We start from the raw sequence: 15,523 nt of genomic DNA, 5'->3' as shown, positions 1-15,523 counted from the left end.
TCACACTCCAAGCTACAAAAATCCTGGCAGCAGTGTGTGAGGTTATGTGTGAATTGGAGGTTAAATAATATTTGTGATGTGTTTCTTTAGCCTGAAAGTATTAGTGCTAACTCTGGAAGTAATATACTGGATGAGTAAATCCTCTCAAGAAATTTTTGTCAGAAATTTTGACAGACTTAACTTTAGTTTCCAAAACTATTCTGTGGTGTTATATTGAGGGAGTCAAGTTTTCTGTTCGGTTTGTATAAGTACTTAAAATTCTATATTTGTTAGAAAATGAAAAATTTTTCATTTTAGCTTTTGGATCAATATCAAGTCCTAGAGCGTGCTCACGTAGTTTATCAGACAATGAATATGTTTGACAGTGTACAAGCAAATCTGATGAAAAGCTTTGGTAAACCTTAACTAAGAGTAGTCCTGTATTTTACAATGGCTGCATGGAGGACAAGTGCTGCCAGTAAGTTAGCTGATTACAGTGGTGTTTGCAGTTGAACTTGACATAGGGGACAAACCTCATGTAAATTGAGAAATGGAGGTCTTAACATGTTCTGGAATGATGTCAGCAGAAAGCAGTGTATGCCTCTGTGTCATACAGGCAGAGAGATGATGAGAGATTTTATTTCCTCCTCCTATGTGAAAGGCGTTCAGTTGTGTCCAACTCTTTGCAACCCCATGGACTATACAGCCCGTGGAATTCTCCAGGCCAGAACACTGGAGTGGGTAACCTTTCCTTTCTCCAAGAGATCTTCCCAACCCAGGGATCAAACCCAGGTCTATTGCATTGCAGGCAGATTCTTTCCCAGCTGAGCCACAAGGGAAGCCCAAGAAGACTGGCATGGGTAGACTGTTGCTTCTCCAGTGGATCTTCCTGACCCAGGAATCGAACCAGGGTCTTCTGCATTGCTGGTGGATTCTTTACCAATGGAGCTACCAGGGAAGCCCTGATATCAGTCAGTTCTGCCACTAAGTGGGTGACTATAATTCAATCCAGTTCCGACACCAACTACCCAGAGTTGGCATCAGACTCCAGGTTTAAGGGCTCAGTCCCACAACCGTGCCTTTACTTCAGATACCAATCACAGGTTACCCATACTTCTGTTGGAGGTTCCCATAATCCGACACCCTCTTCAGGTTTGATAATTGGCTAGAATGACTCACAGGACTCAGGGAAATAATCAGTTTTTTATAAAGGACCAGGTGGAGAGGTAGATAGGCATTTAGGTCTGGAAGGGTTCCGAGAGTAAGAGTCTGTGTCCCATGAAGTTGGGGTGTACCGCCCTCCTATAGTGTAGATACATTCACCAACCTGGAAGCTTTCCAACTCTTATGATTTAGAGGTTTTTATGCAGTTCCATTATGTAGACATTATTGATTAACTCATTGGCCATTGGTGATTGACCCAATTGCTTCTCCCTTTTCCATTCCCTGGAAGTTAGGGTATGAGGCCGAAAGTTCTGTGCTTCTAATGAAGTCTTGGTTTTATGTTGACCAGATGCCATCCTGAAGCTATCTAGGAGCCCACCAAGAGTCATCTCATTAAAACAAAAGATTCATCACTCTTAAACTCAGGAAATTCTCAGAGTTTTAGGAGCTCTGTGTCAGGAAACTGGAACAAAAACCAATATCTTTCTATGATACCACAGATGGAAATTCTGCAGCTACCTCTGACTAGTACCTGCTGCCTTTAGTTGGGCATTAGTTCTCTGTTATAGGTCAGAGATGACTTAGGCTCTTGTTCTGGTCCGCATGAGTCTCACAGCATGCCAGTTGTCTAATAACTTCTCTAGATACTAGTTCACTTTTGGAATAGGTGAGTGACTGGGCTAGTGTGATCTGCTGTCATCCTGAACAGCTTCCAGCTAAGAAGATGTTATCTTTGTGGAATGTTCCCGGAGCCCCTTGGGAATTGGTGAATTGTCCTTTTTGTACTAGGACCAAGGCAGTGGGAGCCATATTTTTCCTTCCCAGTCAAAATAAAAATATCTTTGGACCTGTGGGAAAATCAGATATGTTTTTAATATACACTGGAAATCAGTGAGGAAATTTATCCATTTAAAATTTTAGCAGGAACACAGAGGCAGGTGAAATCAACCCTGAATGTTCATTGGAAGGACTGTTGCTGAGGCTTCAATATTTTGGCCACCTGATGGGAAGAGCCAACTCATTGGAAAAGACCCTGATGCTGGGAAAGATTGAAGGCAAAAGGAGAAGAGGGTGGCAGAGGATGAGATGGTTAGATAACATCAGCAACTCAGTGGACATGAATTTGAGCAAACTTTGGGAGATAGTGAAGGACAGGGAAGCCTGGCCTGCTGCATTCCATGGGGTTGCAAAGAGTTGGACACAGCTTAGTGACTGAGCACCAACAGGGGCAACTAACTGTCTCAGATTTAGTTCCTAATAGTGAGTAGTGAAAGTTGCTCAGTCGTGTCCTACTGTTTGCGACCCCATGGACTGCCAGGCTCCTCTGTCCATGGAATTCTCCAGGTCAGAGTACTGGAGTGGGTAGCCATTCCTTCCACAGGGCATCTTCCCAACCAGGTATCGAACCCAGGTCTCACGCATTGCAGGCGGATTTGTTACTGTTTGAGCCATCAGGGAAGCCCAAGAAAACTGGAGTGGGTAGCTTATCCCTTCTCCAGGGGATCTTCCCAACCCAGGGATTGAACCGGGGTCTCCTGCATTGCAGGCGGATTCTTTACCAGTTGACCTACCAGGTAAGTCCCTAATAGTGCTTTGTAATAGAAGCACAGGAGTGCTAACATACATTATCTCATGCACCCCCGAAACCACCCTAGAAAAGAGTTAACCATCATTGGTTGCTAGCATATGAGATAACCCAGGCTCAGAGAAAAACGTCTTGCCTGAGAGTGAATGGTGAATTAGCTATAGTTTCCTGCTTATGTACAGAACTGTAGAAATTACTTTCTTGTATGTTGCTTCGGGGATGATACTCATTACAAGTGATGTGGCATTGACAAGTGCCATCGCCTGCCAGGTGTTATGCTAGTGTTGGAGGTACAGAAATGAAAAGACCCTCTGCACTTAGTCTGGCACCTCTCTGGGATCATCTCTGCACGGGCAGTTTGCTTCGGCATTGATGCTGCCTCTCTCGGGTGATCCTTTTGCCATTCCTGCTAGGTTAGAGTGTCCTTAGCTTGGAGCAGGGGTAGGTTAAAGTGTCCTAAGCTTGGGGAGGGGGGCGGTGGCAGTGGTAGTGGCATGAGCAGATCTTATTCCTATTCCTGATGGTTACTCTGTAGGTTTTTTTTGTTTGTTTTCAAGTGAACAAAATTTGAACTAGATCATTGACTCTCTAAAGAATAGTTATTGCCAGATAAAAAGAAGGTCCTGGTGATCTAACATACAGGGTTGTGACTATAGTTAACTGTACCTTATTGTGTATTTGAAGGTTGCTCTAAGAGTTGATTTTTTAAAATATTTATTTATTTTAATTGGAGGCTAATTACTTTACAATATAAGAGTTGATTTTTGAAGTTCCCATCACAAGAAAAAAAAGTTGTAACTATGTATGTTGATGGATGTTGACTAAACTTACTGAAATCTTTTTGCAACATATGCATACATCAGATCATCATGTTGTATCCCAAAAGTAATATAATGTTGTTTGTCAATTATAGTTTTAAAAAAAAAGAATAGATGTTCCGCTTTTTGATTTAGGTAATATTTTGAGGTGATCTATGCTTATCTACTTGTCAGAACTCCTCCATTAGACTCAGCTCTCTGAGGGACGGGGCATGCCCCTCCTTTGTACTCACATAGTATTATTGATGTCAGTGGAATTGAAATGAGTTGAATAAAGGTGATAATTTTCTAACAACTGTCAAGCTGGGCCCATAGAACCATCATCAGGATGAAGTGACCCTAAGATTGATTTTGGATTTTGAAAACTACTTGAAAATACAACCCCCCCCAAAATATCTATATATCAAAAATAACCAGTTGGTGTAGATAGAATGCTAGATAAAATACTGAACCATATGCAGTTTTCAAAAATTTAGCAAGTGCATATCTTCCTTGTTTCATGTGTTCTATTATAAACCAACAATTCTTATATGCATGCTTGAAGGGGAGAATTGAAAGTGCTTTAAGATGTCAAAGTGATGGATTTCGTGTGGGCCAATTTCTTTCTTCCCAGATTGTAGTTTGACATATAAATTGGATATTTTCCTAATGAAAGCTGCAGGTACATACTCAAATAAATTTGAGATTTTAACAGAGCAAAGTACCTGTTGGAAACTTTCACATAGGCCTTCTCTGTCACATTACTTCCTTTGATGGGAATTCAGACATCTGGATCAGTTTTGTTTGACTTAGTAACATCTCTAATCTGATAATGTTTTACTTTTCTTCTAAACACCTGTATTCCCAATAGAGTGGAATTAGGAATGTAACACTGATAAAACTAAGCCCTCTTGAATTTCTGTTAAGATTTTTCATGTTGCTTTTTATATTCATGCTTTATTTTCACAGAAATAATACTCCTTGTTTACAGGGGGAAATCCCTGCGTTTTCTTTTTCCTCAAGGATACCAGATAACATTTAAAAAATTTCTTTTCCCCTCTGCCTATGTTCTTTAAAATCTTGATTCTTTTTTACATTTCATAGTTGGTATGTACATTCTGGGCTGTTTCCTAGTCAACCAGTATTCTCCTAATGGGCAATTCAGCTGGACTTGTTTATGTTTAGTTGGGTTTTTCTAGGTCAGTTTGAATATAGGGCTGCTTATCTCATTTGCCTAAGTCAAAATCTTGGTGCGTAAGTGTTAGGAAAGTTGGGCTTGGTTTAGACTAAGAGTTGTCTTGAATGGTCAAGAGCCATGTTTGCTAGCATCACTGAGTCAGCTTTTCTAGGCGCAGAGACTAAAGAATTAATTCTGGGTTTGGATATTACTTATCAGGGCTTTGTTTTCAGTATCTCGCTTTCCCCTAAGCACCTGTTAGCTTTTATCACAGATACTCTTTGGGGTAACAGGCAATCACATGGTTAATAAAGATGGAAAGAACTGAAAATTTAATGTTACCTTTATAGATTTCTTTCCTTTGCTTTGTTCTCATCCGTCTCAGCGTTTAAAAAAAAGTCTAAGAAGCATTCACATTTCTGTGAGAAATCTATACATTTAGGTTAGAAAATGGAGTAAGATACGCTTTTTAGTAGTCATCTAAATAAGCTGCAGAGACCCATCAACTCACCAAATTTCTTCCCAGCATGTGACTGTGGAAGAAAAAGATGATAAAAGAAACTTTTTTACTCTTCTAAGTGAGAATCTGCCTGTGGGGTTGTTAGCACTGAATTTACCATCTTGATTACAGATGGTTCCTAGCAATTCTGAATGTAAGGTTGGTTGGTGGTCTTCAGAACAGATAGGTCTCCAAGTAGAGCATCATCTTTGTCTACTAGAACTTTCCTGTGAATTGTAAAATTACATTTGTGAACTAGAGAAAAAAAATCCCAATTATCTCAATATAACAATACAACCACTGCAAACATTTTCATGTACAGTTATGTCACAGTACCTTATTTTCAAATTTGTGTATATTCACCTGTTGCTTGCTCAACCCCTCTCCCTTGCCCCACATGGAGTCCATCTTCCCTCTCATGGAGTGAGCATGAGAGGTGGGAGTGTGACCTGGCTGTGGCTTCAGGTGATCTCTCCAGTTTCCTCTGAATGTGAGCATTCACTGTGCTGGCTGTGATTCTGTCATGTAAAGTGATATGCTTCTCATATACTATGGCCCTTACATGCAAACCAGCCTCTTCATCTGGTGGCAGCCCAAAGGAAAAGTGACCTATTGTGACACTGGAGGGAAACTGTCAGTGCTGGGCTTAGTCTATATTGAGAGATGGTATGTTGTTCTTCACCTTCAGGTGTCTGAGTGTATCGACAGAGCATGGTTTTCATCTCCTATGCAGACTTTGGTCTCTAACCTCTGGGTTAGATGCAACTTCATTGTATTTAATTCCAGTCCTTTTTCTGTACACAGTTTATAATATATAATATATAATTGGTTTCATTTTTAAAGTTTTTAAAATATTATATTTCAACATACTATATCAAATATCTTACATTGTAATTTTTATAATCATCATTCACAACAGGACTTTGGGGTTTTTTGTCTTTTCAAAAGAATTTTGATAGCCAGTATATTCAATTCAAGAGAGTGAATGCCTTGTTACTTGCACACTTGGGCCCACTTACAGTAATGGTTCTGCCATAGACATTTCAGAATATCTGTTGTGCTCACATTTTAGTATTTCTTAGCCACAGGCACAGTCTTATCTGTGCTTAGACTTGTGGGGTCCTTTCTGTGATTGTGCTCTGTAAAGTTTGGAAGTCAGGTTAACTTAATACAGTGCGGTGATTAATAGCATTCGCTTGAATCTGGACTTGCCAGGGTTTGAAACCTTGTATTGCTGCTTACCATTGAGATGATTTTGAGCAAATTACTTATTCTTTCTTTGACTTCTTCCCCATGACGGGTCAAATGAAGTTAACAATCTTTACCTTATATGACAGTCTTGTGAGGATTAACTATATATATATAAAATGTTTAGAATACAGCCTTGTACCAATAAGGGCTGTGTGTAAATTACTTGGTATCATCACAGGTTTTGGCAATTTATGAAAATTCTCATAGTACAACTATGAGTCTTGGACACACAGAATGACTTGGATCAAGATTGGGTACTTTTAAATTTTTATTTGTTTATTTTTAAAATTTTAAGTATTAAATATTTTTTTCTTCTTTCTCTTTTGGCTGTACTACATGGCTTATAGAATCTTGGTTCTCTGACCTGGGATTGAACCCAGATCCTAGCAGTAAGAGTGCTGAATCTTAACCACTGGACTACCAGGGAATTCCCTAAATTTCTGTTTTTGTCTAACAGCCAAAGTTTCAGGCAGAATTTGAGTGTTGGACTTGTGAATTTAATACTATATCTAAAGTACATTGTCAACATGTAGTATCTCAGGATTGTATAGAGGTGCTATTAGATGTCCCTTATGTCTTCTCTAGACTATCTTTTTCTTCCAGTGATGTTATTATCAAAGTCTGTCCTTGAGCAAACTGTGAATGTTGTCATGAATCCTTTCTTTTTCTATACACAGATTCTGTGTGCTCCTCTGGGCCACAATAGTTACTTCTTTAAGAACAGAAAGGAAACTCAGGACTTTGCCAATTTGGTGTCAGTTCTCTGTGTTTTTCATTTTGGTAGCTATGAAGAGGGTTTGCTTTCCACACACCTGGATGCTCTTTTGATAACGTTCTCTTGAGGTAATCAAGACACTTGAGAATGCTTGTTCCACGGCTGCCCCTTTCTGATTGTGGACATGCATTTGAATGTTTATAGTAGATACTTGGTGAGAAAATGCACCTCAGTTGCTTCTACTATTCTGCAGTGTTTCCCAGGAACATTCAGAGCCCTTTATAAAAAGCAGAATGTTTTATGTGTGAGATGGTCACTGAATTTAATCAAGAAAGTCCATTTGAAAGAAATTACATAACAAAACAATTTTCTGCTATTACAATAAGATATAGACAGATGCATATACTGTTTCTTTTTAAAGTAGTTTCATTTCTTCAAATAGTTACTAATCAGAGGAAACTGATTTTGTTGTGGTAAGTTTAAATAGAGATTTTAGGAGTTCTAGTTTGTGTTGGTCAAAGTTGTAAAATCAGGTAGAAAGTCTCTGTCCATTGATGGTGGTGCTGAGATTTCTAGTAGCTTTCTTTTCTTCCTGGTTATTTCCCAAAATGCAAAGCAAGAATCAAATTGCACCATTGTAACGTTTTGTAATGAACTTGAAGTATTTAACAAATCTAAAGCCACAACTTTGCTGTCATAATAAAACATTTCAGGCTATTCATTTCTTGTGACATGGAATCCAACCCATTTCACCAAAATTGGCCTGTTTTTAAGTTCTATTTTCTATTGCCCTAGTTTTATTGGCTTTGGTTTTTTGGGGTTTTTTTTTTTTTGACCTTTATTACCTTGATCCAATGATATCAATTTCCTATTATATATACTTTGTGCTCAGAATTGACCTAGGTTTCATGTGGTTTCTCTTTCCCTGAGTTTTATTTCTCATCTGAACAGATCACATCTTTTTCTTGCTGTTCCATCTGCACAGTGTCACTCCTAAAGATGAGCTTCTTTATCCTGTGAGGCAGTGGAGGAAGCATGGAAGCCATTTGAGGAGCATTACATTAACAGGTGTATTGTTGTAGTCATACGGTGGCAGTATCAAGGAAATTATAGGATGGGTTAGTATTAGAGTGTATCAATTTGTAAATCCCATGACTTCACATTTCATGGGTCATGAGTGTCAATGATGACAGTTCTCAGGAAAAAGGTGAAGAGTCTTTTGCAGTCTGATGGTATGTTTTATTCTTTAACATGCACTGATTGCTAACAACTCCTGTCTCTCCCCAGCCTACCCCAGCTTTGTGCATAAGCACAATTTTGGACCCAGCTATTTGTACTTATTTATGCTTTTACACTTTCTTCCTTTCATAAAGATTTTAGCTGGTTTATGACTTAAGTTGAAACAAGGAAAAAAAAAAAAAGGAAGACCTGATATGGTCTGTCCCCTGCCAACCAGAAGCTTCCTGTGGTATCCAAACAGAATAGTTGCCTCAGTCTGTCAGCACTTCTGTCTTTGAAGGTGGTTTCTGCTTGAAAAGTGGTGACTATTAGCATAGCTTTTGGATAATTGCTTCTCCTTCCTGTTTTGGGATACATTTTTTTTTTCCAGATACTTTCCTATTCTTGTTGACTTTGTTTTTCCAGAAGACTTAGCCTGTGGTTACAATGTTTCGGGTCCCCCTTTGAGCTTTCTGTGGGATTACCCAATTCTGGGATACCCTCACCAGATCATCACTGCTAAAGAGGGCAGAGGATCTTCTTGGTTAATAGAAAAGGCCATTTTGGAATGACTCTGTAAATCCAGAAACATCCAGACTTTTCCTTCAGTACTTTTTTTTCTGTTTGGGGTAGCAGTACTTTTTTCTGCTTGGGAGGGAGGGGCCATTGGGAGGGCTTGTGTTTAAGGGGTTCGGAAACAGGGGATTTAAGTGTGTCTTTTGTGTTTTCAAGGCACTAACACCACTCCCGTCTGTATTTAAATGCTGTCCCCAGGTTACGACTATGGCTATGTCTGCGTGGAGTTTTCACTCTTGGAAGATGCCATCGGATGCATGGAGGCCAACCAGGTTGCTTTATACTTCGGTCAAATGATGCTGAAAGGATATATTTTTCATGAGTGGGGAGGGAGGGCTTCAAATGATCAAACTTTGGAAAGGTACCAGAAATCTATATTTAGAGCATTCCACATTCTAACCAAGAGAAACTTTAAAGAGGCTGAGAAAGTTTCTCTAGAAAATTTAATGGGCACAGAGTGTATTTTAGAAATGCATTCAGTTGTCGTTGGATCATATTCCAAAGACAGTAGGTGGAAAAAAATGACAGGTCTGGAGTTCTTCCCTTCAGAGTGTGACTGAGCTTGGGATCCAGATGCAAAAAAATGATCCTTGCCTATCTGTGATCTCAAGGAACTTCCTGGCACAGGAATTTTAGGTCAGTATTTATACCCAGACCTCGGGTGAAGACTACCAGTGGCAAGTTCTGTTGCAGTCAGGTCCTGCCGGCATGTGCTACTTTTGCAAGAGGGCCATTGGTGAGAAAAGATACTGGTTGATTGTAGGGGTCTTTTGCATTTGTCATTGTTCTTTACAAATTGGAGTTGCGTACTCAAGTTCTTAGCTGCATTATAGTCAGAGCTGGTGAATCTAAATCTGTACTTACCTTATGTTTAAAACACCTAGATGTATTTAGCTTGCCGCATAGAACTGTCATCTGGGTCTTTAACTGAATCCTGCCTGATAGTTTGGGGAGGAATTATGAAATGGGTAGAATTCTTCTTGTCATCATATTTCCTTGGGAAAGTTATTTTCTTTGTGATGTCTTAGTTCCTCCATCTGTGAAGTGGAAGAACGAAGCTTAGTGATATAATTTGATTTTTACATCCCCACTGCCTGTGCTTAACACTGTGATTGTGATGTACCCAGAATCTTAAAAGAAGGCTCTGCCAGGGCATACTAGTATTGCATGAGAACTTGTCCTCTTTCATAGCCTAATGCCCTCTCATCAGCTTTGTTCCATTCAGCATGGCTCATTGCACTTCACTTTTCCCCTTCTTTGACCATATTCTCCCCTTATGTCAATGAGGATGACATAACTCTAAATCTTTTGGGATCAAGAAGTAGTTAGAAGAAACCTGACATATCTGTTCCTGTTGTTAGTAGTGTAAATACTGCTAGATCCTTAGACAGTAAGTGGATTAGGGCTGTATCCCCTTGACAGAGTTCCTGGTTGATTTGTTCAGTGTCCATCATTGAGCCAGTCATTTAACAGATGCTAATTATGTGCCAGAAAACACTACTTGCCAATATTTGGAGAGGAGAATAAAACTCCTAGTCTGTATACTTATGGTTGACTCCATTCTAACAATCTGTGCTAATTTGAGAACACTCATTTAACCCATAAGCATTTTGTTATTATCAGTGAATAACTTTTAAATCCTTTGCCACTGTGCTAAATACTACTGTGAGTGGTAGAAACAGAACTCACAAGCCATGCCAGTTGCCATTTATTTTCTGCCATTCTCCCAACTATGTGTTTCTCCTAGAGGGGTGTTGCTTTTTATCATAGCTGATTAATCTGAAAAAATAACAATATTGTGTCTTAACTGCCTCTTCCCTCTATCCCTACCCAAAATCCTATCTATCTAAAGTATCCAGCCTCCTAAAGAGACTTTCACATGTCATGTGAATGAAACCAGGGCAGGCTTCTTTAAAAACAAGGATTATCCTTATGCTGGATTTCTGTTAGAGCCACATCTGGATAAGCAGTGTCAAGGGGTTGAGGCCTATAGACCTCTCTCCCCCCACCCTTCCCACACATTCTTTGAACACTGTTAGGACTCCTAGATCCTGCATAAATGACCCTTGCTCAGTGAATGGTACACCAGAATAAAACAAGAGCAAGGCCAGAATTTTTCTAGATATGAAATAGATTGTTTTGATGGGTAGTCATCCTCATGCTTAGGGTACCATACATTACTCTGTGCAGGAGAACAAGTAAGAGACAGCCTCTGTCTTCTAAGAGCTTATGATCTCAGACTAAGAAAGATGACAGAGATTATATAGCATTCATGAGTTCCATAGAGTGTCCTCTCAGACACACTCCAGATTTCTGTCTGGTAACATTTTCATTGTTCACTAGAGTTATTTCTTAATAAGACATCACTATATTCTTATTCAGATGACCCCATTTCCTAGATTTTTATTCTCCCCTAGTCATGGGATAGAGGTCACCCTGCTAATACTGCCATGTAGTAGAGTCTTCTCGCTGAACTGCTTAGACTTCATGATGTGATCAGTATCTTTTTTTAAATAACCTTTACCACAAATCAGGGCTTCCCTGATAGCTCAGTTGGTAAAGAATCTGCTTGCAATGTGGGAGACCTGGGTTTGATCCCTGGGTTGGGAAGATCCCCTGGAGATGGGAAAGGCCACCTACTCCAGTATTCTGGCCTAGAGAATCCAATGGACTGTATAGTCCATGGGATCGCAAAGAGTCAGACATGACTGACTTTCATTTTCACTTCACCATGATTCAGACGTATACAAATCATTTTGATGAGAAAAATTGTGAGAATGAGATATTGAGAAGACCTTTTGTAATTAGGTAGTATAGCATAGAAAAGAAGAGTGTAGGTTCTGTGGTCAGATGTTAATGTTACTTCCTAGCTGGGTTGTCTCTGGCAAATTTCTTAATCTCCCTTGGCCTGGGTTCCCTCTGCTGCTTGTACCTCAGGGGCTCTGGAGCAGATTCAGTGAAATCTTGCATCCCCGAGTGCCTGCTGTGTACCAAGTACCTTTCTGGATGCTGGAGACGCTGCAGTAAACGAGACACATCTGACTTCTGTTTTAGTTGTAGAAGTCAGAGCATGCACAAGTAGACAGATTCAAAATAGTATATGATGGTGCTAAATGCTATAAAGATACTGAAGCAGGGTATTAAGAGAATGCATATAAGGGCAGTTTTAGATGAAGTGGTTAGGGAAACTTCTTGAAGAATAACAGTGGCATTTGAGTAGTGACTCTTGGTGAATAATGTATACAGAGTACTTACCATAGTGTCTGGTATCTAGTAAGCATTTGAGACTAGACTGTCATCTCATCCTCCTCTTCCTCCTCTTCATGTGAAATAATTTCCAACCATATTTTGGGGGAAAAAATTTATATATGGATATTCTTTAAGGTAATAGATGTGGATTAAGCTCCCAGTGATATAGCAGTTCAGAATCTTATGAGAGCCATAAGAATGTGGGGGAAGAAGTCCTTAGGGTAAGGAGGAAGTGTTTGTGAAAGATGCCTATTCATCTCTTCTTCTTCCTTCCGAGTTTTACTTATAGACCAAATCAGTATGGATTCTGAGTCACTATCTTCAGGGCACCTCTGAGTAGTCTGTATGTATGCTTCTGAGGAGGTTTTTGTGAGATGGTTTGGATTGAATTTTTTATAACTCTTTACTATCTGACTCAGTGTGAAATGTCTTATTTTTCATAGACTGATACTTACAGGTCTGGGGGAAGGGAATAAAGAAGCCTTCTAGCTTGCTTTCTCAGATATTGTGGGGTATGTGTACATAATGAGATTGCTCAGGATGATGATTGAGGCGACTTCAGCTCTTTCCCAGTGCCTTAATGGAAACATCAAACTAATAGGATGCTCTGCAGCAGTACTGAGCATGGTGGCCAAGGGGACTTATCAGGGCAGCTCTTAGCCAACAGCTGTCTGTCTGGGAAAATAACTTCCTGCAGAGGTCTGTAAACTCCTACCATCTCTGTGTAGGAGAGCTGAAAAGCCAGCAAACAGTGTGAGGTGCAGAGCGTTTTATATCATCCCCTCCTGGGAAGGGTATTTCTAGCAGTATCATATGCCCTTGGCTTTCTTTATTCTCCAAGTGCCTGGGGATTGAGGGTGACTCTTCCCTCCTTTCGCCGTGTGTGCCGTTGCACTGGGACCTGGGGAGGTGAGCAGGAAGCACTGTGGTAGAATATCTGTGTCAGTGGTTGCCCAGTTACACGCGCCCTCTCAAACCGTTGTCCTTTGGTCTGCAGCATTTTATTCTCTCAGATTTGCAGGTTGATGTTTGTTGACTTTTTCTGTACAACCAAACAGTCCCTAAAATGCCCTTATAGGGCTCTGGGAGAAAAAGTTATTTCTAGAGTTTTTACTCAACTTTCCTAGCATCATTGGCCTTCTTTAGCCAGAGATGACTTGGCTACATGACAGTATCAGCCTAATTTTATAAAGTGAAAGGGAAAGAATGCTGTTATCATCTAACCTGAAAATTCCTTAAGACACTGGCTTATGCTAATACATGAGAAGAAAGTGGTAGAATACGTTAAGTTTTATGAGTGCTTTTTTTGTGTCAACAAACTTGAGAGTTTGAGCTTTTGTAGATACCAGAATAGCTAGGTATTTCTGAAGGTATGTGAAGGAAGCCAAATTTTAAGTGGAATCTGTTCCCTGAAATGAGATGAATAGGAAAAGCTTAAGTTTGGGGGGATGGGAAGACTGTTCTCAGACCATAATGGAAAAAATGAGGAAAAACCCAATTTTTTTGAATCTTCTTTAGACTGGTAGCAATATTGTATGAAACATTTTAATACTTAAATTGTGTGCTTTCCAGGTAACAAAAAAATAAGAGTCTTTATAAATTCCTGCAAGGCTGTGATATTGCCTGAACCCTCATGCTAAAACTACTTCACTGAAGAGAATGTGGCATTCTGGCCAGAGCTCAGTTGTATAACTTGTGACTTGAGTCATGTCATTCTTTTGTAAATCTACAGTTATTGAAGATTCCCCCTCTTTGGAGAGGTGGGATATTCGGGAAAATAAAAAATGATTTTAAGGATTGGTGATCTGATTATGCAGTTCGGTTATCTGTCCTAAGTCTTGACTGGGTACCAAGCAATGTATCATAGTAGTTAAATACATGGACTCTTCTCCATCTGACCTGCTCGGTGGTAAATACATGGACTCTGGAGGCAGACTGCTTAAGGTTATTTCCCAGCTCTGTCACCTTCCTACTGTATAACTTGGGCAAGTGGCCTAACACAACATCTCTGTGTCTTAGTGTTCTCTCATCCTTCAAGGGATTAAATGAGTTAATACGTGTAAGGTGGTTAGAACTGAGCCTGGCATGCAGTGAACATTGAGTGTCTACTTGTTATTAACACGACAGCTTCTCATCTGACTGGAACAAGAAAGTCCTGAAGTTGCAGCAACTCCAGTCTTGGCTTCATGGTGTATATGGTTAAAAAAGGATTTGGGGGCAGTGCCCAAGGGATTATTTTTACATCAGCAATGCTTCTCGTTTAGCCTATTGACTGGCATTGATTTTCAGCATACTGCTTCCAGGTCTCTCTAGGAGTTTCTACTGCCTCAATGTTCAGATCACCAGTTCTCTCGAGAAAAAGTGCAAGAAACGTACCTTCCTTGGAGCATAAAGTCTAGTTAGACCACATTGGAAATCTAGCCTGTGACTTTAAAACCCTAAACTCTAATAACTAGCCCCTGGCTTTGCCATATCTCAGACTTTCTCCAATTATTGTAACAGGTACTCTAAATTGGGTTCAATTTAGTGTTCTTGAATTTGAGAAATAAACACTTATCATTTGGCAGTTTTAAGAGGAATTTCTAATGTATCTCCTGTGATGAAATTTATAATTATTTTTGTTATACATATTTCATGGTTCATTTCTGTGGATTGAAGTAATTTAGTTCCTGATTTGTTCTAAATTGGAAATGTGCATGTATGTTTTAACCTTGTACTTTGACGTTGTCCTATTTAGTTCAGCCTGTAATTTTAGTTAATGTTTGACTTTTTATAAAAATGAGATTGTGCAGAGTGCTAATTTTGGAACTTGACTCAAGACAGTTACTGGAAAAAAAAAGCAGAATATGTATAATTCTAATTATGTAGTTCAGGGATTACACAGAGGCACAGACTCTGGGGTCTTGGTTATAGCTTTGGTTTATGACTTTGTAAACCTCCAGACAGCATAGTGTTAGGAGCACAGCCAGGTGTAAGATTCCAGCTTCATCACTTCCTGGCTGTTTTGTCATTTCTGAAGCTCAGTTTCCTTGTCCATAAAATGGAGGAATAATCACAGTACCTACCTCAGAGCAGTTGTGAGATTTCAACATGTAATGTATGTGAAGCACCTGGTACATATTCAGTAGTACACAGTGATTCTGTAACACTGGACTGTACTTGGTTGCCTGGCTTTTTCTTGGCTGCTAATCCACCTCCTGGGACCCAGAGATGCCTAAAAAGTGGTAGCATTGCTTTGAGTGGCAGCCAGTTCTTTGACAGCCAGTTCGTGTTGTGCTATTGTCCAGTGTCTCTTCCATGAAACTTGGGTGTC

The 15,523-nt window shown here is 39.7% G+C and overlaps 1 protein-coding gene across 5 annotated transcripts in view; it reads left to right on the top strand.

Moving 5' to 3' along the window:
- Positions 1 to 15,523, top strand: part of RBM6 (RNA binding motif protein 6) — an 83,965-nt gene that overhangs the window by 26,136 nt on the left and 42,306 nt on the right. For 4 of the 5 annotated variants that reach the window (XM_065933653.1, XM_065933654.1, XM_065933655.1 and 1 more), the window contains one exon: positions 9,160 to 9,233. The exons of the other annotated variant lie outside the window; for it this stretch is intronic. In XM_065933653.1, coding sequence (XP_065789725.1) covers positions 9,160 to 9,233 — 74 coding nt within the window. Of the gene's footprint in view, positions 1 to 9,159; positions 9,234 to 15,523 lie in introns of those variants that run through there. 5 annotated transcript variants of the gene reach the window in all.

Source organism: Muntiacus reevesi, chromosome 4, assembly GCF_963930625.1.
Source record: "Muntiacus reevesi chromosome 4, mMunRee1.1, whole genome shotgun sequence".
In the NCBI taxonomy this organism is placed as follows: domain Eukaryota; kingdom Metazoa; phylum Chordata; class Mammalia; order Artiodactyla; family Cervidae; genus Muntiacus; species Muntiacus reevesi.
Note: the sequence above shows the minus strand (reverse complement) of the source record. Positions and strands in the feature narration are given on the sequence as shown.